Genomic DNA, 24,385 nt, shown 5'->3' with positions numbered 1-24,385 from the left:
CATTTTCTCTCAATACAATAGCATTTTGGTTGTGTACTCGCAAAATGACGCAGAACTGTAAATGCAAACCACCGTGTTGGCCACTACGCAGAGCCTACGCCGTAGATTAGAAGTATAAACCGGCCTTTACAACAGGAGTGAATAGGGCCAATCCGTAATCGTTATCTGTAAAATACTCACTTTGAGAAGTGAAGCCACACTCTTAACGCTTTAGTATGCTGTATTTGCTACATATCTCCTTCAAAATATCTTTGTTTGCATTCCACAGAAGAAAGAAAGTCATACGAGATTTAGACGGCAAGTTTCAAGTTTTATTGGTCACATACATAACCATACACAGTACGACATGTAGTGAAATTCTTGGTACGACTTTTCTCCCCACAGTTTACGATACAATTGAATAGTGAACCTAGTCCTGGTGTTGTCCTTGGTTCAGGACACGGATGGCCTGGGGATAGAAGCTCCTTCTCATTCTCTCTGTTTTGGCCATCAGGGAGCGGAAGCGTTTCCCTGACCGCAACAAAGAGAAGAGTCCATTATTAGGATGGCTGAGGTCTTTCATGATCTTCCTGGCTTTGGTCCAGCATCGTTTGTTGTAGATGGACTGCAGGTCAGGGAGTTTGATGTGGGTGATGCGCTCAGCTAATCCCACCACACTTTGTAGACTGAGGGTGAGTAAATGATGAGAGTATTATCCTTTTTGGGTGAACCGTTCCTTTCAACCCTCCAAAAATTGACCTCATTTACTTCCATTGTGTCACAATGTAACCTCGTTTTTTTCCTCTCTTTTTTTAAGAAAAGAAGGATTTTTTGTGGTAATCAACATTATGCCACAAATGATTTTTAGAAGAATATTTCAGCACTGTTGGTCCATAAATGCAAGTCATCACAGTCCAAAACTTTGAAGCTCCAAAAATTACATAAAGGCAGCATAAAAGTAATCCATATTAATTTAGTGGTTTAATCCATGTCTTCAGAAGTGATATGATAGGTGTGTGTGAGAAACAGATCAATATTTAAGATTTTTTTCCCTATACATCTTTATTTTTAAACAATCCTCCTTAGTGACCTTCTCTCCTAATAGTTCTTCTTCTTTTGTTTTATGCGATTCACATTTTTCGTCCATATCGCCACCTACTGGGCAGGGAGCAGAATTTATAGAAAAAAGGACTTAAAGGTGCTGCAAGTGATTTTTTCATGGAAAGGTATGCAAAAGATTTTCCTACTCCCTGAAAGATATTAATAAAATAAGTGTCCTGAGATCTGTCACTGGTCTCAGTGACAGCTGTAGACTTTGTAAACAGCTAACAAAAAAATTTCACAATGACGCTTTCTGCCTGTCAATCATTTTGCATGTTCTCATAGTACTGTAGTTGCAGCGAAATATTGAGGCATAATGCATTCATAACAGTTGTCAGTTGAGGGCATGCTTTTGCAGCTGTTGTTTTTAACAATCGTTTCTGCTCTCAATAAAGCTAATTTTGGTATCTTTGGAGTGCGGGTTTTGGACAAAAGGGGCGTGGCTAATCCAACAGCTCAGTCTTGTGGAAGTAGAACAGGTGAAATCACTTACAGCACCTTTAAATATTGATCTGTTTCTCACCCACACCTATCATTTCACTTCTGAAGACATGGATTTAACCACTTGAGTCATATGGATTACTTTTATGCTGCCTTTATGTGCTTTTTGAGCTTCAAAGTTTTGGACCCTGTTGACATTGTATGGATCTACAGAGCTGAGATATTCTTACAAGAATCTTCATTTGAGTTCAGCAGAAGAAAGAAAGTCATAATTATCTGGGATGTCATGAGGGTGGGTAAATGATGACAGAATTTTCAATTTTGGGTGAACTATCCCTTTAAGTTTAACTGAAATATCAGTTTTATCTCCCCTAAAATTCCTCTGAAAAAAAAAAAGAAATGAATGAGGTAATTGTTTAAATACAGTAAGAGTATAGAGCTATAACATTATGTGGATAGCATCCTGTAGCTCAGATAACTTTGTCTTGAAGGAATCTGATGACAAATATTTGAATTCATATCAAAATCTCTGACTTTTGATAACAGACTTTGGCATCTTGACGAAGCTGAACACAACTCTGTTTGTGATGTAGATGAGATATCTTCTCTTCTCAAAAGTAAAATCTGAGAAGCAGGAGATTTGTAAAGGTCTCCACTTGCTCTTCATTTAATCTCATTAGTGTCTAGGAGAAAGAACTGAGAATCAAAGATATCTCAGTTGTAATTTCGTCTTTACACAGGAAGTCCAAAAAAAAAAAAAACACTAGTGGGAGATCTATTGAAACACCATTCACTGTGAACAGACATGGTGTTTTGCATCAGAAAACCAAGAATACCCCTTTAAAAAGACCAATAAAAAAAACTTCCCGCATGCATTTCATGCCAGTTTTGTAAAAACTTCCACAAGGGAAAAACACTGTGCTGCTTGAAATAAGCGTCTGTCTATGACTTCTTGAGCAAAACATCAGAGCAATTTCTGTGAGGTAATACAGTCGACTCTAGAAGGTTTGATGTAGCTTAATTGCATTCCTTTTTCGACAGCAAATTGAATTTCAGGGTAAGACCCAACTCAAACACCTCATAATCCCCGCTGCTTGCCTCCTGCAAATGAAACAAGGTCACTTTCATTTCAACTCAAAGGGCCCAATATAGCAGCCGCTGTACTGCCAAACATACCTGCTCTCACAACAGTTACAGCAATGGTGCAGCATCAGAGAGAACGGACGCCCTGACCGCTTTATTGAAGTCAACTGAAGGACAGATATAGGACGGACAAACAGACCTCTCTCCCTTTTTAGTCCATCTTCAAAGTACATGCTAATGCTCATGCTTATGTTTTATGTAAGTATGATGAGGATTAAAAAGAGAAACGCAATATACAGTGACCCCAAAAAGAATTTGGACACTTAGCCACTCTTACACTTGTGAATCAAGCCATATGTGAGTGTCTTACCTGCTACACTGAGTTTAGCTGTGTGGCTGAGGATGGTGCCCAGGTTGTCTATAGTGGCCACGCACTGGTAAACCCCTTCATCAGGTTTATTGTGTTTAGAGTGCACTACTGAGCTAATGAGGAGCGATCCGTCTGCCAGGACCTGTCTGTGATCATCTGATGCCAGGTTGAGGAAAGAGCCATCCTTCTTCCACTCGATCTTAGCAGGGGTCTCGCTGTGGACTGTGCAGTTGAGCAGTGCCGGCGCTCCCCGCACCGCTAGTGTGTCTGAGGGCTCTACGGAGAACCAAAACGGGCTGAAACTCCTCACTGTTGAGCCTACGAAAGAAGAAGAGGTTAAGGGTGATGTTAAAACATTTTTGTTATTTCAGCTTAATATGCAGAGACAACTATATATGTAAGCAAGCCATTAGTAGGTTGATTTCACCAAAAAAAGTGTAAAAGAGTTAACCTTTAAAATCAGAACTGGATCCATTTCATACAGTATGACGCACTGATATTACACTGAACTGGTTAAAAGGTTACAGATTTAATAAAAGGAGGTATTTGGATCATTGCATAACGCAATTAAAATTAAGTCCATATGGATGAGGGGCATGGCCTGGCTTGTGGGCTTATATTCCAAATATTTCACATATTTCAACATTCATTTATCCCAATATTTATTTGATCCTTTCATATGAGAGCCAAACACATTCAATCAAATGTCAAAACTTTTATTACCAATGCCCTAAATAATGTAACCAAACGTTGGGGTGGATAGGAGGATAACAATGAGCAAAAACATTATAAATCATGTTAATTATGAAAGTAAAATTGCAGGCAGAGCCCCTGGACATCAAGATACATTTGAATATTTTTGTAATATTGGCATACTCATAGGAAATGGAGGTTTAAGCAGATAAGTCTGAAGCAAAAAGTCAAACTAAGTGCAATTACTTTGCATTTGTCCTCATAAATTATTCAAAATCTTGGCCCCGAGAGTCATTGTTTAAATAAATAACTTGAATTATCTGTACTTCGTGGATTGGATTTGAATAATGAGCTTGTTTTTAAACACTGCACCAAATGATGAGTTGAATGCTAAATATAGCTGAATGCAACTCGGCCAGGCATCCTGGGTTTATGGCAAAACTACAAAGAGCTGACCAGACTAGGGCCAGCATAAGACTAGTAAATCGCCATTTGAACTCAGAGGTCAATGTCTGGGATTATACTGCTAATGTAGGTCACTCTACATACGCTCTTGGGCCAATGTGCACGCAAAATCTTCTAGCAATTCAAGCTCAATTTCAGGGTGCCTATACACTATATTTACTACAATACTACTACAGTATATATCTGTTAGAGAGCACTGCACACGTACGTTGGAAGGACATAGAGAAAACACAATAGCTGTGAAAGTTAAGGAAGAAACATACTCTTTGCAAGTATGTGAACGCTGACACTTCTAGCTACACAAGCTCAATTTAAAGGGATAGTTCACCCAAAAATGAAAATTCTCTCATCATTTATTCACCCTCATGCCATCCCAAATGTGTATGACTTCCTTTCTTCTGCTGAACACAAAGTAAGATTTTTAGAAGAATATCTCAGCTCTGTAGGTCTTTACAATTCAAATTAATGGTGATCAGACCTTTGGACCTATAAAATTACATAAAGGCCACATAAAAGTAATCCAGAAGACTCCAGTGGTTAAATCCAAGTCTTCAAAAGGGATATGAAAGGTGTGTGTGAGAAACAGATCAATATTTAAGTCCTTTTTTGCCATAAATCTCCACTTTCACTTTCAAATTGTGAAAGAATGTGAAAGTGAAAGTGGAGATTTAAAAGTAAACAGGACTTAAATATTGATCTGTTTCTCACCCACACCTATCATATCACTTCTGAAGACTTGGATTTAACCACTGGAGTCGGATGGATTACTTTTAAGTGGCCTTTATGTGATTTTTGGAGCTTTAAATGTTTGGTCACCATTCACTTGCATTGTAAGGACAACAGAGCGGAGATATTCTTTTTAATAATCTCTGTTTGTGTTCTGCAGAAGAAAGAAAGTCATACACATCTGGGATGGTGTGAGGGCTCTTTCTACATGCTAAAAACGCATCTTACGATTCCAATCCGTCAAATGTCAGAGCTTTCGGTGCATAGGCACGCTCAACGCCTTACAAAATGTGTCAAAATGCAATTTATATTAGAGAACGCCGTGCTACAGAGGCACAATAGCGGGCATTGGTGTACAATTCTGTGACCATCTTATAGGGTCAGTTTTCTTTTGTTTTTCATCTACGTCCTTGCAAAACAACATTCTCATTGAAATTAATGGATTTGTAGCATTCTCTGACTCTGACCTGTGATTGCATACTTGCAAATCATTCAGTTTGCATACTTGCATAGAGTATCAGACCTCACCATGGACCGTTTGCATAATAGTGGCCTATTTCCAATCCCTGACACTCTTAAAGTCTCCAGTAATGAGTTTGGGGGTGCCGGTCTGATAGGAAGTTTCACGGGGCTGTGGGTAGTAATTGTGGTCAACCCTGTGTCCACTTAGAGATGTCTCCTGGAACTAAGCACTTATTCATGCTTCTACAGAAACAGTGAAGGGAGCTATACAGCTGCTTTTGTTGGCTCTGTCGTTCTCCTGCTATAAAACCTAATTGCACTCTCTGGCAAACCTTTGACTATCCTCAAATAGTTTCCTGTAGTTCATGTAATATTTGCTCATGCACGTTCTGTTCAAAAACATCTTAAGCACTTCATAGTCCAGTGGTAACAGTCGTACAGCTTTCTCAAATAATATCTTCATCAAGGAATTGTATTTTTAAAGATTTGCTAGCAAACATCACTAAGTGGTATCAACCAATGGTACATGGTACCGTGGTACAACCAATGTTTTAAGGACACACATAGTCCAATGTGAACATTGAGTATGTTTACATATGCCAATATGCTAATGACTACCAAAAATCAGCTTATTTAAAAAATCTGACAACACAAGAGAATTACTTCACATGAGACTTGAAATCATAGAATTACTCTCTGCTTCTTACATCAAAAAAATAAAGAGGCATTTGCATAACAAGCCGGTAAGAAAGCAGTGTTTACCTAGATTCTGCATTGCATGTAATATGGGCAAAAATCTACAGGTGATGATCGGTTTATCTTTAAACCATTTATGACCTTACCCCCATAAAGGAAAACTGTTTAAGGTATTTTTATGACCACACCTGTTGACCTCACAGTATCCTGGTTGGTATAAATCAAAGTACCCTGTTATGCCGTTCAGTAAGGCTGAAACGATTAGTCGACGTTATCGACAACAGCGACAATAAAAAATTGTCGACAAAATGTCGAATAGTCGACATTTTAACTAGACCCCATGCATTGGGGTCTAGTTAAGTCAAAGTGCACTTCCGCCAACGCCGCGATGACATCATTTTGGTCACACGCAACCTCACGAACTTCTTCTATACTTATTAATCTATACTATCTTGTTTAAAGGAATTTTAGATCATTTTAAATGGAAAACAAGACAAAAACACTTGATAACAATAGGATTGTTTTGCAATTAATTTTTTTATTAAATTTAATAAAAATTAAAGGATTTTTTTTTATTTTGAGGTACTTTTAAAAGATGATGGTGTCCTCTTTTGCTAGTAAGCATGTTTAATACATCCTTTTAATTCGGGGCACAAGCTTAATAGTCGGTTAAGAGCTAATGATTAATCTTCGCAATAATCGTCCGAATAGTTGAATAATCGTTAGATTAGTCGATTATCAAAATAATCGTTAGTTGCAGCCCTACCGTTCAGATACCATCACTGTGCCATGGTACATCCACAGTACACAGATGTGTGGATTTCTCAGAGAAGTGATGAAGGGAGATCTCAGAGCGTTTTCCACAGATGGAGAGGTCTGTGTGCCATTGGTGAAAAGGGAATACCATGCTCCAGCAGAGCATCGGTAGAACTGCGTGCCTCATCATTACCATCTTAGTGGCTGTACGCCTCTTGCTCAGAGGAGGCGAGCAGCAGGGCTCACCCAGTTCCCATTTTACCATCAGACAAAACAAACTACCATCTGCTGCTGTTCAGACCTCACATTCCAGAGTCCCACTGTAAAGAGAGACTCAAACTGTCCTTCTTTTCAGCAGTTTTCATAGACCAGTAACCATGTAAAGCTACTATGCATCTTTTAACCATGTCAGGGACAAACCAAGTGCCTTCAAGCAAGAGCAAAATTATATGTGCTGCTTGCTCAGGCTATACAGATGAGAATGCTCAGTGGTATTCATGGTAAGTTGGTCTGGAACGTCCTTAGTGTAGTCTTACATTTTATTTAGATGGTGTATCTATTAAGAGGTGGGCTACTTACATAGGTTCGAAGGTATCTGCATTAAACCTAGGGATGAATGATATATCAGTGATCATAACTAGCCAATATACAGTTCTCCAGGAGGTACACACACACGATTCAACTGCACATCCTTGTATAGAAACTGATTGTGTGGTGCAAAACATGTCACAGGCATAATAAACACAAGGGTGGATTTACTATACGGAGAATGAGAACTTTACATGAAAGTGGTGAGCCAGGTGTGGGAGAGATACGGACAAACTGCTCACTCACAGAGAAACAGCGTGTGCTGTTTAGAGGCTAAACGGCAGCCAGGAAAATAAAAGTTTTGAGATTTAAAATTTCCACAAATTAAATTCAAGCATTCAATTTGTTTTTTATCTGTATGTACTGTATAGTGTCTTATAATGTCTTTGCAATTTAGACTTTAGTTTATCTTTTCAATAAAGTCTGATATAAATTGACTCTGCCCATTTGATCCTATTTGCAAAAGATTTTGCCCAACTTTTAATTACATAATTTCCACTGATTTTATAGCATGTAAACTTACACATTTATCAAAGATTTATACCTGCACTAAATTGTCTAATTAAATCTATCCGCAAAAAACGGAACATTTAGATTTATACATTTACGCATTTTAACATCTACGTATTTAAATAATTAAATAAATGATGACTAACTAATTTCTTGCAAGTTCTTATAGCCAAAGAATGAAGTAAATATATTTGATTACATTTTAATATTTGTTTTAATGTACCGTGTACCATGATAAATCACAATTAATTACAGAAAACTATGTAATTAATTAGTTAAAAAATGTAATCTATTCACAGTCCTAATATCTATCTATCTATATTAGGGCTGCAACTAACGATTATTTTGATAATTTCGACTAATCTAGCGATTATTAGTACGATTATTCGACTATTCAGGCGATTATTGCAACGATTAATCATTAGATCGTAACCGATTATTCAGACTTATTGTACCCCGACTTAAAAGGTTGTATTAAACGTGCTTACTAATAATAAAGAGGACAAAATCATCTTTTAAAAATACCTCTAAATGACATTCACAGAATTGAAGGAAAATTATTACTTTTTATTATGTTTAATTCAGTAAAAAAAATTAACTGCAAAAATTTTTTTTTATCATCGTGTTTTTGTCTTGTTTTCCATTTAAATTGTCTAAAAATCCTTAAAACAAGATACATTTACCTAAGAAACAACATATATTTCGATATTTAGACTTGTAGAATGCATTTAGAATGTATTTGTATATGAGTGTATTTGTTCACTTGTTTATTCATCTGCCAGTTCAGTAAAATCAAAATATACTTATATTCATGATCTATTCTCTAAAAGCAAATCTAAATATATTATATGCTGCTTCTCAGGTAGCAGCATATCATTTTTTTAAAGGATTTTTAGATATTTTAAAATATTTAAATATTAAATTTTATTGTCTTCTGCAGTATAGCTGTTAAAGTAAATGTATGTTGTTTTTTAAAGGAGTTTTAGATATTTATATTGGAAAACAAGCCAAAACAAAAACATATCAAAAACGTATTTTGTTGCAGTGTATAATGAGGTGAAGACTTCCCTCTCTCACCTTTCTGTTCACTTCAATCCATCTTTAACTCACAATAAAACAAACTCTCTCTTATTAATAAAGCTGCGTATTTCCAATTTTCTTCACGATAAGATACACACCACAACACATATGTATTATGATTCACTTCATGGCGAGCTATCACATTATAATCTAGCTGCAGCAAGCGTGCGTGAGGGACAAGCATGCCTGCCCCAGAATGTGCCTCAGCTGGATGCAGTTTCAATCTCTCCCCCTTAGATCGGTTCACTTCACGTGACTCATAGAAGAGGCGCTGACTGCACACAGAAATGCCAGTTTCGGAGTTTATACTTATTTACATGACCTGCTTCCTTATTATTTGAACTTTAATAAAGGATGCATTAAAGATATAATGCCGTGTTGTTTCCTTTTAAGACGCTCTGACGCACAAGTTTTGCTTCAGTGGGATGGCAGCTCCGGCTCTACTTATTCCACAACGAGAGTGCTTCTGTATTTACTTATTTTTGCATTATAATTTCCTCATACTGTGCAATCTACATCACCTGAAGCTGTTTGGAAAGTGCATCTGTGAGCTGCGTAATTCTTCCTCTCCTCAGTGCTGCTCTCACGTGTCATTAGAGTTTCATGTGATCTCGTTACGTTAAATGAGATCAAACGACTATTCGACAATGAACATTTTTTTAGATAATTTGTTTTTGGACAACATTTTCAATAACGTCGATTAATCATTTCAGCCCTAATATATATATATATATTACAATTGGACAAATTAGGTCGATTTTTACGTTTATTTTGAAAAAATTACTGGATTATCTAACTATTTTTTTTTTTTTTTAATTCAAATATTAACTATTTTTTTCTGCCAGGCTTCTAAACTACAAATAAGTTTTACATTTTTATTCTTCATATATAATGTTTTTTTTTATCTTATTTCACTTCACTTCATTAAGTGTTATCAATATTTTTGTTTAGAAACCGGCAAAACAGTATAGATTTGCATACCCAAACCCTAACCCTACCACCACAAAAATATGAATATTCAAAAACAGTCAAGCTCCAAAATGACTAAAAAAAGTAACACATAGGGGTCCTGGGTAGCTCAGTGGTAAAATACGCTGACTACCACCCCTGGAGTTGCGAGTTCGGATCCCAGGGCGTGCTGAGTGACTCCAGCCAGGTCTCCTAAGCAACCAAATTGGCCCAGTTGCTAGGGAGGGTAGAGTCACACGGGGTAACCTCCTCGTAGTCGCTATAATGTGGTTCGCTCTCGGTGGGGTGCGTGGTGAGTCGTGCGTAGATGCCGCGGTGGATGGCATGGGCCTCCACATGTGCTATGTCTCCATGGTAACGCGCTCAATGAGCCACATGATAAGATGTGCGGACTGACAGTCTCAGACGCGGAGGCAACTGAGATTCGTCCTCCACCACCCGGATTGAGGCGAGTCACTACGCCACCACGAGGACTTAGAGTGCATTGGGAATTGGGCATTCCAAATTGGGAGCAAAAAAAAAAAAGCACCACATAAGTATCATAAAAGTGATCCATACAACTCGTGAAATGTATTCCAAGTCTCCAGAAGTCATACGATAGCTTTGTGTGACAAACAAACAAAATTCACCAATGTTGTTCCACATATGGGTCATATGGGTTTGAAGCAATATGAGGGTGAGTAAATAATTACAGAAATTTTTTTTTTTGGCGAACTATCTTTTAAAATGAAAATATTTTCTTAACTGGTCATATACGAAAATATCAAGTGTGAATATGCAAAAGTTACAGACAGACACACATAAATCCGAGAGAAGACACGGTAAGCATTTACCCAACAGGCACAAGCCCTTCCAAAAAAAGCACTTCAGCGGTACCATGGTACAGTGATGTTATCACATGGTACAATCATGGTATTTTAAGGTAGTTCAGAAAATACCATGGCACTACCATGTCACATTTCCAAAACACATGGTAGAACCATGCTGTTTTTTATTAGTGACAGAAGAGAGTCATCTGTGGTGTCAGGTAACACATTACAGGCAAAAATCTAATCTATTCTGCTTTGCACTCTGCTCAGGAATTTACTTGAAAACATGTTCTGTAGACCTGCAGTCCAAGCAACGGAGAGAAAATGAGGTTGTCTCTTTGATAAGTATGAGTTGTCCTGAGAAATCCATTTTATTTCTCATCCAAAGAGCACTTTAGAGCCACAGCTCAAGTCAGAAGAAATTTCTGAAGCCAGACTGATATGGGGGAAAAAAGGATTTGCCCTGAGCCTCATTCAAAGACATTTACCTGCATACAGTGTCTGTCAGACTGTTAAAGACATATGAGTATGTCCCCATACGCAGCAGGGTGCGATGCACTGTGTGACGCTGACCCAGTTGTCTGGCCATAACAATTTGACCCTTGTTAAAGTCACTCATGTCACTCCTGCCCATTTCTCCTGCATCCAACACATTAACTACGAGAACTGATTGTTCGCTTACCATCTAATCTACCCAGACTTTGATATGTGCCCTTGTTGGGAGATGATCAATGTTATTCACTTCACATGTGAGTGGTCATAATGTTTTGGCTCATCAGTGTATATGACCAAAGCAAACAGTCATGGACTAAAAGCCACAAAACTCCCATTTTGATTTCTTGGGACTACAATAAAATAGCAGCACTGGCACAGTGTTATGAAATTCAACTTTGCATTTTCATGACAACAGCACTATGGGAGGTATAGAGAAGTTCTTCTAAAACAAAGAGCTCCTGTACCTGGTTTCTTCACAACAGGAAGCCTAATGGTCTCCCTTTCACAAAGACCAGGCTGCGCCAGACAGGTACACAACCTCCATTCTCCATCAACGGATCATACAGCAGCAGTGCTTTCCATCAAGACCCCCTTTTAATGAGGCTCAGGTCATTTCACCAAGCATATAGGAAAATATAACACAATAATATAATCAAAACAAAGCTCCAGATTAAAAGTGCTCACGTTGAAATAACACACAGCAGTCTTTGAGTTTTCAGCAGCCTACGGAATTGAGCTTAAATATCAGTTCCATTATTAATCACCAGTATCGCATCTGGAAATTACATTTGTGTACTCTTAGTCAGAATTCTACCTCACTCTAGTTTGTTAGCAATGGGGGAAAATGGCCTGTGGCATTGCGTTATGAAGTAAAAGGGGCTTTAGAGGGGTTTGACCTTCAGCTTAAAAAAATATACTGAGAGCAAAAAGCTTTTGGGCTTTGGAAAAGAGCCTGTCACAGGAAAAGGTTATATTTCCAACATATAGGGGAGACCAAGGCTAGTTGTCACCAGGGCTATATCTCAGTAACTATCTAGTTTTAAGTCAGAAATCGAATTAAACAAATATGTGTTTTCTATAGAAGTGGTTTGGAAGGTTTCAAACACCTAGTTCAAAACCCTCTTAAATTAGAATAGTTTTGTTAATTCTAACTTTCAAACTTATATATTATACAGTATCTGCTATTCCAGTATTGTCCTGTTTTTGCTATAGCTGTTGGGTAAACAAGTAAAACAACACTGGCATTTATGTTCAGGCAAGGGTCATATATATGAAGGTGCAGTCCTGATTTCTTCTGTTTTTGTGTATATCTCATACTCAATTGTTTCAAAAATTCTAACAAATTCTAACATAAAACAAAGGCAATCTGAGTAAACATAAAATACAGTTTTTAAATGATAATGTTATTTGTTGAAGCAAAAAAATTATCCAATACCAACTGGGCCTGTGTGAAAAAGTTACTATATCCCCAAATCTATGAAACTGCATTCATAATGGGGTTCAGCTGGACTAGACACACCCAGGACAAATTACTGCCAGCCCTGTTCAATCAAATCAACACCTAAATAGAACTTTTTCAGCAGCATGAAGTTGGCTAAAAGGTCTCACCCAACAGCACACTATGCCAAGGTCGAAAGAAATTCCAGAAATGATGAGGGAAAAGGTGATTAAAATTCATCAGTCTGGGGGGTTACAAAGTTATTTCAAAGGCTCTGGGACTCCAAAGAACCACAGTGAGAGCCATTATCTCCAAATGGAGAAAACTTGGCACAGTAGTGAACCTTCCCAGAAGTGGCTGGCCTTCCAAAATTCCTCTAAGAGCACAGCGACGACTCATCCAGGAAGTCACAAAAAGCCAAGGACAACATCCAAGAAACTGCAGGCCTCTCTCGCATCAATAAAGGTCACTGTTCATGACTCCTCTATCAGAAAGACTAATGCGCGAACACATTTCATAATTCCGCCAAAATACCCGTCTTGGTGAGGTATTCATGCAAACACTGAGAGTGATGTCTAAAGTGAACGTAAACAGCGGATAAAAAAGCGGCTTTGTATTAAAATGTCAGATTGTAAGTATAAATGTAAGCTTATAGACCTGCTGCTGTCTAGTGTAGTGTGTCATTATAATAATCAAACAAGAAAACAAGAAAACACTCACTGCTCTTGACTGGGTAACTTTAGTAGCTTTAAAAAGTATTAATGTATTATAACCATACAGTAAAGACCAGTAGTAGTTTTATGTTGCATTTCATTCTGAAAGTTTACTTGAATATTTGATGGCCTACTGCTGTTAAAAACTTTTAAAGCTGTTAAAATAAGCACTGAATTGTCTTAATTTGTATTTTTTGTATTTACTTCTATTCATTGCTCTTTTTTATTGTTATTGTATTACTAACTGTTTACTAGTCTTGAATAATTAAGAAATTGAAACCATTCTTCCATAATTAACATATTAGTTTGTGTTATTATTTGTTGTGGTTTTGAAGCTGGTATTGAGAATGGTCAAATTTCACTACAGACTACAAAAATGTTGGTATTGTGATAATGTATAGCCTTTATTGTACATGGTAGATCTTGCTGCAATAACATGATGAAAAAGTAGATCTCATTCCATAGACGTGTGAGCATCCCTGCTGTTAATGGAGGCTTTTCTTTATTTGACTACCATACATGACATAAAATAATTATCATATGCCAAAAGTCTCCTCCCCTACCCAGTGCAGTTTACATTTTTGTTGCAGAGAATTGAGTTGATTGCATAGGTTCACTATTAAGTTGGGCATCGGTCATAATTTTAGAAAAATATATAACATAAACTTTGACATGTTACTTGAGCATGTAACTTAAATGTACTTTTTTCTCTCCAGACAAGTAACTTTTTAACTCGGACAAGTGAATGACCAATTTTCTTGTCCGGAGGACAAGCACATGACAATGCTTAATGTCAAACCCTGGCTCAAATGTATGCTCTAGTTGATTTTGTGTTTTGACCATTTGTGAACTGCATTAAACTCCGTCTCGTTTATGCTTTGTGGGTGTGACTTTTTTGCCGTGTCATCACCACTCATATCTATACAAGCAATGTGTTTATGATTCAATTACTACTAGAGCACAAAATTGTTTACAAGATCACAAAATTCTTCATAGATCTAGCCTCTTAATTTTGCTCTCAAATTGCACCAGATTGATGCATTTAACTTTAAAATGTACAAAATGTTCTTACAGGGGAGCATGCCGCTGGACCCCCCTAGAGGGTCCGAGTTCACCCACCAACCCAATGGAGATGCTGTGGCAGGACCTTAAACGGGCATTTCATGCTCGAAAACCCTCCAATGTGGCTGAACTAAAGCAGTTCTGCCAAAATTCCACCACAGTGTTGTGAAAGACTGATCTCCAGTTATCGGAAGCGTTTGGTTGCAGTTGTTGCTTCTGAAGGTGGCACAACCAGCTATTAAGTTTAAGGGGGCAGTTTGTTTTTCACATGGGTGATATAGGTGTTGGATAACTTTTTTGCTTCAATAAGAAAATATATATTTGAAAAATGTATTTTGTGTTTACTCAGGCTGCCTTTGTTTTATGTTATATCTCTAAATAGATCTAAAACTATTTAGTATGAAAAATACACAAAAATAGAAGAAATCAGGATTTTTCACAGCAATGTAGATTTTTAACCAAATGAAACTGTGTTCTTAGGACAAGTTGTCACATTTTCATTGGGGCAAATGGTCACATGCATTTTTAAAGGGATAGTTCACTCAAAAATAAGAATTCTCTCATCAATCACTCGCATTAGGCCATCCCAGATGTGTATGACTTTCTTTCCTCTGCAGAACACAAATGAAGATTTTATGAAGAATATCTCCGCTCTGTAGGTCCATACAATGCAAGTGAATGGTGACCAGACCTTTGTAGCTCCAGAAATCACATAAAGGAAACATCAAAATAATCCATATAACTCAAGTGGTTAAATCTACAGTATATCTTCAGAAGCAATATGATAGACTTGGGTGAGATACAGATCAAAATGTCCTATTTTTAGTCTAAATCTCCACTTTCACTTTCACATCTAAAAGTCACATGTGGTGCCTGTTTAGTTTTACTTTCACATCTGAAACTTAAAGTGGAGATTTAGAGGAAAAAATGACTTAAATTGTGATCTGTTTCTCACACATACCTATCATATTGCTACTGAAGATATAGATTAAACCACTGGAGTCTTATGGATTACTTTTATGTTTCCATTATGTGATTTTTGGAGCTTCAAAGTTCTGGCCACCATTCACTTGCATTGTATGGCCCTACAGAGCTCAGATATTAATCTTAAATTCTTCAACTGTGTTCAGCAGAAGAAAGTCATACACATTTGGGATGGCATGAGGGTGAGTAAATGATGAGAGAATTTTCATTTTTGGGTGAACTATCCCTTTACGGTTTATATTGCATACAATGTATTAATTACTTTATAAAATTTATATAACTATTTATTGATATTTACTGGCCAAAACAATGTTTTTTGTATGTTACCTTTTACATTTGTGCTCTTTCATGAACTGTTGGGAGTTTCTTCAACTTTGTGCACTTTCATGTCCCAGGGGTTGATTTTTAAAACTAACAGATTTCAAGTTTCTTTTTGTTATATTAAGGTCAGATTAAAACTGACCTTCATCATTTATTTTAGGTACTTTTCAAATGACTTTTATATTGTTTGAGCTTTGTCCCAGACCCAGACGTTCAATATTAAACTATGAAATTCCAGTATAAAAATGAAATTATTAATTTAAAATGATAATAATCCACATAGTGAAATAAAAACATACCATTTCAGTGTTTTAAGTGTGAAAATGATATATATAAATTTGACAAAAATTACTGTTCACAGTTGTAGGATACATAAAATGTTCCCTAATAGTTACCTAATAAATTAGTCTTAGAAAGACAAGGGAGGCGACTATTTTATTTAAAAAATGCTAAAAATGTCATTTCCATTAGTGTCATTTCCACCACGGAATTCTACTAAAATTACAGAATTTTTTGAAGTGGAAGAAATGATACTATGGTGGGAATTTTCATGGTTTTCAGGGGAAAAAAAGACAAAAATTGCATAAATATCCTGTTATACATGTACATACACTGTTGGATTTCATTAGCAAACAGATTAAATAAGCTAGTGAGAATGTGAAATATGTTTAAAAGATTTTACTTTCTAGAAATCCACAGGGCTTAAAGTGTGCAACGTTTACTGTTAAAATGTATCTGTAAATCCTATAATAGACTGTTTAATGGCAGATTCCACTGTGACAACTTACCCCATATAGTGTGACAATATGCCCCGCTATTGGGGAACCTTGTCAGAAAAGGTCACTGTGTGTTAAATTAACTGTATCTTTTTTCTAGGCAATAACTGTGGAAATGTTCGATAGATTTTATTTATTTGCCTACATAGAAACTGACTTTCAAAAAATAAACAACCCTGAAAAATATTCACTGAAGCAAAGAGTATGACAAAAGCTTCCTTTCCTCACTGGGGCGGACTGACCATAGGGAGAACCGGGACTTTTCCCGGTGGGCCGGCCGCCATCAAGTCCATTTATTTATTTATTTGGCAAGTAGTTTTGTAATAAGCTGGATAATGAGCAGTCAGACGGTCATTTTCGCAACATAAATATCAACAGAACTCAGACGCAAACCGGCAGTAGAATTCAGCTGTTCAGTGATTTCTTTCTTCTCACATAATAACAAATTTTCAATGCAAATCAATATTTCATGTCCAGGTTTATTTTGCAATAACAACCGTCTGACTGTACATTATCCCTTACTTAAATTACAAGGGATTTAGACATCCTAATACTAATAATAAAACATGTTAGTATTTGTTGTGCTACTCTTAAATTATGCTGTTTAAATACAAAAATAATTGTGTTGCGGTATTCTATTATTTTAATATAATAAAAAATTATGTTATTACATTAATGAGAATCAAATAATAATAAATGGAATTACAAAAAAACAAAAAACAAACTCTAAGGTAAAAATGTCAGGACATAAGAATTTGGGGAGAAAATGTGCTTAATTGTCATGAAAATAACCAATCGATTAATCTTTTACTCTCTGGTACAAAAAAGTTGGCTTACATCAAGGATCCAATAAACCAACACTTTGTTAAAATGGGTCATTTTTTATTGTTTGGCCTTAAAGGCCTAGTCTATTTAAATACTGACCTCTTCTCAAATTTTGGAAGGATAGACTGCACTGATAATACTGGGGTGGGAACGTCAGCCATATTAAAAGGTCACTGTCACCACAGAAGAAAGGAATGAACTGAGAACGAAGACCTTCATAATTTTCTTTAATGCTGCTCACATTATTTTTTGTGTTTCACAGGAACCGTTAAGCCCACTTCATCTTTCACAGCAGCTACTGGGAACAATGGCTGTTCTCCCACTCAGGACCCCTGCCCGACAGCAGCCCCTCACCCCACGGTCTGGATGTTCTGATAGTGCCTTTGCCCTATCAACAAGGGTCCAAGGTGGAACGGCTCTACGAAATAATTGGCATGCTTCCATGCCAATATGCACACACTCAGCTGGCAGAACGACACAATTTTCTCGACTCAAAACACCTCCAGCTAACCTTATTTCGCCTGGCAGTGGAGCGTTTCCAAGGCCTAAACAATCCTGAGCACCAAGCTCATGCCAATTCTGTCCCCCCGCTGCTGTATTTAGCTGAATTACGGGATATTTAGTGGAATTAGCTTTGACTCTGGTAGGCTTACTGAAATAGCACGAAATTATAACGCTTTTCTTTTGCTGTTGTGATCCCCTTATGGTAACAATACTGTATTAAATTCTTTTAAAACACCTCCTTCAAATATTAAGTGAGTCTTCCTCTAAGTAATCAATGAATAGTTCACCCAAAAATGAAAATTCTGTCATCATTTACTTGCCTTCATGTTCTTAAAAACCTGTATGACTTTCTTTCTTCAGCAGAACACAAAAGGAGTTATTTTAGAGAATGTTAACACTGCATTTTGCAATGCAACAAAAGTGGATGGTGATTTAAACTACTAAGCACCAAAAAGGATCAGAAAAGCACAATAAAAGTAGGCTAAACAAGCTACAAAATTAGTTCATATGATTCATGTGCTAAATTTCAAGTCTTTCAAAGCCATACAATTGTTTTGTGTGACAAAGGGACTGAAATTTAAGTCATTATTTGCTTGTTAGTCACAAGAGACCTCACTGATGTGTTGCATGCTGTGTCATGCTTGTAAATGCACAAGTGTGAATGAGATTTGAGAGCTATGGCAGAGTGTTGTCTGTTCATCAATTGAAACTGGCCTATAGCGCACGAGTCATATGGATTTCTATGATCCTTTTTTGTCCTTTTCAAGCTTTGGCAGTAAAAAACAAAACAAAACTCACCATCCACTTAGTTGCATGGAAAAAGAGCACTTTTGTGGTCCACAGAAGAAAAAAGTCATACAGTTTGGAATGACATAATGGTGAGAAAATTATGATCTTGATCTTTATTTAAAAAAATATACACAGTTGTGCTCAAAAGTCAGAAATTGTGACATTTTGGCATTGATTTTGAAAATATGAATGACAATGGTCTTTTATTTAAGGATAGTGATCATATGAAGCCATTTATTATCACATAGTTGTTTGGCTCCTTTTTAAATCATAATGGTAACAGAAATCACCCAAATGGCCCTGATCATATTTTCAAGGAGCACAATACAACGATACTTGAACAAAAATGAGCTGCATGGTCGAGCTGCCAGAAAGAAGCCAATGCCACAAAAAAGCCCGGTTACAATATGCCCGACAACACCTTGACACGCCTCACAGCTTCTGGCACACTGTAATTTGGAGTGACGACACCAAAATAGAGCTTTATGGTCACAACCATAAGCGCTATGTTTGGAGAGGGGTCAATAAGTATTGTGCCCCTTGAAACAACCACACCATCTTTTTCCAGAGCAGCCTGTATTTCTCCTGAGGTTACCTGTGGGGTTTTTCTTTGTATCCCGAACAATTCTTCTGGCAGTTGTGGCTGAAATCTTTCTTGGTCTACCTGACCTTGGCTTGGTATCAAGAGATCCCTGAATTTTCCACTTCTTAATAAGTGATTAAACAGTACTGACTAGCATTTTCAAGGCTTTGGATATCTTTTTATATCCTTTTCCATCTTTATAAAGTTCCATTACCTTGTAACGCAGGTCTTTTGACAGTTCTTTTCTGCTCCCCATGGCTCAGTATCTAGCCTGCTCAGTGCATCCACGTGAGAGCGAACAAACTCATTGACTATTTATACACAGACACTACTTGCAATTTAAAAAGCCACAGGTGTGGGAAATTAACCTTTAATTGCCATTTAAACCTGTGTGTGTCACCTTGTGTGTCTGTAACAAGGCCAAACATTCAAGGATATGTAAACTTTTGATCAGGGCCATTTGGGTGATTTCTGTTATTATTATGATTTAAAAAGGAGCCAAACAACTATGTGATAATAAATAGCTTCATATGATCACTATCCTTAAATAAAAGACCGTTTTTTTGCATGATCAGTCATATTTTAGGCTACAGCTGTCATGTACAGGTTATGCAACTGACATGCGTCAGGCCAAACCCAGGAAGAAGAACGTTGTTGGAAACTTAAAAATGAATGACCATGAAGAGAGTCAAATGTCCACTGAAAACAATGAAATTGTGGCAAAAAGAGGTCACAAGAATTCAGTGATATGAAAGTGGCTTCATTTCAAAAGCTGGATAATGCAATACTTTGCCATTATTGGTATGAAATATACACTCACCAAGCGCTTTATTAGGAACACTATGGTCTTCTGCTGTTGTAGCCCATCCGCCTCAATGTTCGACATGTTGTGCATTCTGAGATGCTATTATGCACAGAGTGGCGGTACAGAGTGGTTATCCGAGTTATCGTAGCCTTTCTGTCAGCTCGAACCAGTCTGGCCATTCTCCGTTCACCTCTCTCATCAACAAGGGGTTTCCATCCGCAGAACTGCTGCTCAATGGATGTTATTTGTTTTTGGCACCATTCTCAGTAAGTTCTAGAGACTGTTGTGCGTGAAAATCCCAGGAGATCAGCAGTTACAGAAATACTCAAACCAGCCCATCTGGCACAAACAATCATGCCACGGTCGAAATCACTGAGATCAATATTTTTTTCCCATTCTGATGGTTGATGTGAACATTAACTGAAGCTCCTGACCTGTATCTGCATGATTTTATGCACTGCTGCCACACGATTGGCTGATTAGAAAATCGCATGAATAAGTAGGTGTACAGGGGTTCCTAATAAAGTGCTCGGTGAGTGTATACCATGATAAATATATCGATTTCCAGCAATATGAAAAAAACTGAGATAATATTTTTGGCCATTTCTCCCAGCCCTATTTGAGATGGTTCATCATATATGTGATATTTAAACTGTAGAGCACAAACATGTGAAATGACCTGGGGAGGCACTTTTGTAAAACAATTTCCTAATAAAATGCGACTTTATAACCCACCGTGGGAAACACATAGAAGACCTCTGGGCTATTAGAGAAACAGTACAACCCCATACTGAACAGATCTCTTACAAAACATTTAATTATAAAATAAGTTACTTAAGCAGAAAGACAATCTGCACGTATCAAGCCTTCATATACAGAGTCAAGTCTAGTGCACAGATTATGTGAGATATATGCAATATAACATTATCAGATCAAATTAATGTAAAAGAGCTCTGTTCAAAAACCAAGTGAGCTGCTTTTTTGTCTTAAGTCTACATAGGCAGCAATTCTACACAACACAAAATGCAACTCCTCCCTTGATGTGCACTGAAGACTTTATTTACAGTTGAATTTTAAATTTTTTTTTTGACACTACAGTAGCGTGTTGTTAAGCTAAATTTGTATTACTCAAATAAGTATAAACAATACACAGCACATATAAATATTGGGTAAAATAGCTGATGTTATCGATACTTTTCAGTTTGGATTAAAGGAATATTCTGAGTTCAATAAAAAGTTAAGCTCATTCAACAGCATTTGTGGTATAATACTGATTAATTATAAAAAAACAAAATCTGGACTCCAGTGAGGCACTTTCAGTGAAAGTTAATGGAGCCAGTCTGTAAACGTTAAAATACTCAATATTTCAAAATTATAGCCACATTTTAGTGTGAGAAAATTGCTTACTAAACTTTTCTGTGTAAAGTTATAGCCACTTTTACAACATTGTTGCCATGACGAAAAACCCTAAAATGACTGTAAAAATGACTGTAATACATGAGTTTTAACAGATTAACTTAAGTGTTTTTATAAAATTATAAGCTTCATATTTCTGACTTTAAACCATCCAAAAATTGGCCCGTTCGCTTCCAGTGTAAGTGCCTCGCTGTCACCTCAATTATTATTTTTTTATCCCCTTTTCTCCCAATTCCCACTACTTAGTAGGTCCTCGTGGTGGCGCAGTTACTCACCTCAATCCGGTTGGCGGAGGACAAGTCTCAGTTGCTTCCGCTTCGGAGACAGTCAATCCTCGCATCATATCATGTGGCTCGTTGTGCATGACACCGCGGAGACTCACAGCATGTGGAGGCTCATGCTACACTCCATGATCCACGCACAACTTACCACATGCCCCATTGAGAGCGAGAACCACTAATCGCGACCACGAGGAGGTTACCCGAATGTGATTCTACCCTCCCTAGCAACCGGGCCAATTTGGTCACTTAGGAGACCTGGCTGGAGTCACTCAGCACACCCTGGATTCGAACTCGCAACTCCAGGGGTGGTAGTCAGCGTCCATACTCGCTGAGCTACCCAGGCCCCCAATTTTTGCTTTTTTTTTTTAGGTAATAAACATTATGCCAAAAATGCTAAACCTGTATATTCCTTTAAATAAGTATAATTATAGTAATTTCTCTCAACTTTTTTACGACACCCTGGCTATTATTTCTTAACTAATCTCATCAGTCCAAGATGTCCATAAGATTTGCAGAGCTAATACATCTCGAAGATAAATTTTCAAGCTACATATTGGCAGTGGATTCCACGGAGAGGATTTCAGCTCAAGCTACTGATCTATAATGAATCTGAGAGGACCACCACATCCCAGGCACATGCAGATACAGAAGCTACACAAAGGTGCAGCTGATGCAGTGAAGCTATGATGGGGAAGGGCAGGGAGCACCATGCACAGCAGAAAAGCCTTCCAGCAGCAAATGAATGAAAATAAGATGATACGAATCTGATACTGGGAGTCGGCTAGCTGTCGCTAACAGATAGCGAATCCCTAGTGCACACAGGTAATTTGGCGACTGCAGTAAGCCCTCGCTGCATGCTCCCCCTCTCACCTCTGTTGGACACAGTAATTAAACACGCTGATTGGAACTCAATACCCCTCTATCATCAAAGCTGGCTTAGCATGCTCTCGAATCAAGCAAACACAGTCAAGGACAAAGTCCAAGAGGAATGAGAAAAAAAAAATACTCTAAAGCTCCATTTTTATTCCCTGCCAGGTGCTACTCAAAATAGAACAAAGCAGATTGTGACAATACATCCAACTGTGCAGCAGGGTCGGAAATTATTAAAGTTGATTCAGAGCAACAATGCCACCAAAAGTGGCAAAAATGCTTGGTTAAATGTAAAATGTGAACACGTGATTGACTTTTATATGAACAGGTCTCCTGGAAAGGCAGGACATAACTTCATTATTTCACAGCTTTCATGTTTAAGCCTAAACTTATCAAATTAATTAGTCAAAAAACAAATTAAACTCACGAGCAGTTTCTTGTCTTCCCCAGAGACAGACGATGGAACACGTAATCTGGCACGCGCTTCGCTTGTGATTTTGATTCAGATTCATGATTCGCAAAAAAAAATCATTCAGACCGTTTATTGAATCTTTTTGTTCAGTTCAAAGGAATCATATTTAAAAGATTCGACTCAAATGATTCTTTCAACGAATCACACATCACTACTGCCGATCTGCACGCATTTTTGCATGTACAGCTCTTGTTATTTTTTATTGGGTGTTATGTCGCAAAAGTATCGAAAGGTTCTAGAGAAATTTATTGGAGCAAAAGTATCAATTTTTCAACCTCTTCAAAATGTAGTGAAGTGAAAGTAAAAGTCCAAAGAAATATTTATACTCAAGTAAAGTACAAATATAAAAAAACTTACGTACAGTAACGAAGTATTTGTACTCGTTACTAGGGCTGAAACGATTAGTCGACGTTAATCGACAATGTCGGCAATAAAAAATTGTCTACAAAATATTTCGTTGTCGAACAGCCGTTTGATATTTTTTTTGGGGGGGGGGGATTTTTCCCCTTTTTCACCCAATTTGGAATGCCCAATTCCCAATGTGCTTTAAGTCCTCATGGTCGCGTAGTGATTCACCTCAATCCGCGTTGTGGAGGACGAATCCCAGCTGCCTCCGCGTCTGAGACCGCCAACCCGCGCATCTTATCACGTGGCTTGTTGAGCGCGTTGCCACGGAGACATAGCGTGTGTCGAGGCTTCACGCCATCCACCACGGCATCCACTCTCAACTCACCATGCGCCACACCGAGAACGAACCACATTATGGCGACCACGAGGAGGTTACCCCATGTGACTCTACCCTCCCTAGCAACCGGGCCAATTTGGTTGCTTAGGAGACCTGGCTGGAGTCACTCAGGTCGTTTAATCTTAACGTAACATAAGATCATATGAAACTCTAATGACTGCACACAAGAGCAGCACTGCAGCTCGCGCCTGACTGAGAAGAGGAAGAAAATACATCTCACAGTCCAGACACACTCTAAGCTTTCCAAACAGCTTCAAGTGATGTAGATCGCAAATTATGAGGGAATTATAATGCAAAAATACAAAATAAGTAAATACAGAAGCACTCTTGTTGTGGAATAAGTGGAGCTGGAGCTGACGCTCAGCTTAAGCAAAACTTGCGTGTTGAGCGTCTTTAAAGGAAACACCCCGCCGTTACATCTTTAACGCAGTTCTATTTAATGCGTTATAGCTTTATTAAAGTTAAAAATAAGGAAACTGGCATTTCTCTGTGCGGTCAGCGCCTCTTCTATGAGTTGCGTGAAGTGTCCTGATCTAAAGCGGCTGAGGTACACTCTGTTGCGGGGACGCTCAACCCTC

General features: G+C 37.7%; 1 protein-coding gene across 12 annotated transcripts in view; it reads right to left on the bottom strand.

Moving 5' to 3' along the window:
* LOC127411912 (neogenin-like) overlaps window positions 1-24,385 on the bottom strand; it is a 251,656-nt gene that overhangs the window by 142,116 nt on the left and 85,155 nt on the right. For all 12 annotated transcript variants that reach the window (XM_051647860.1, XM_051647870.1, XM_051647809.1 and 9 more), the window contains exon 2: window positions 2,975-3,292. In XM_051647860.1, the coding sequence (XP_051503820.1) occupies window positions 2,975-3,292 (318 nt within the window). The remainder of the gene's footprint in view (window positions 1-2,974; window positions 3,293-24,385) is intronic.

This window comes from Myxocyprinus asiaticus, chromosome 2, assembly GCF_019703515.2.
Source record: "Myxocyprinus asiaticus isolate MX2 ecotype Aquarium Trade chromosome 2, UBuf_Myxa_2, whole genome shotgun sequence".
Lineage (NCBI taxonomy): Eukaryota > Metazoa > Chordata > Actinopteri > Cypriniformes > Catostomidae > Myxocyprinus > Myxocyprinus asiaticus.
The sequence above is the reverse complement of the archived record's forward strand: the minus strand, read 5'-3'. Positions and strand labels throughout refer to the sequence as shown.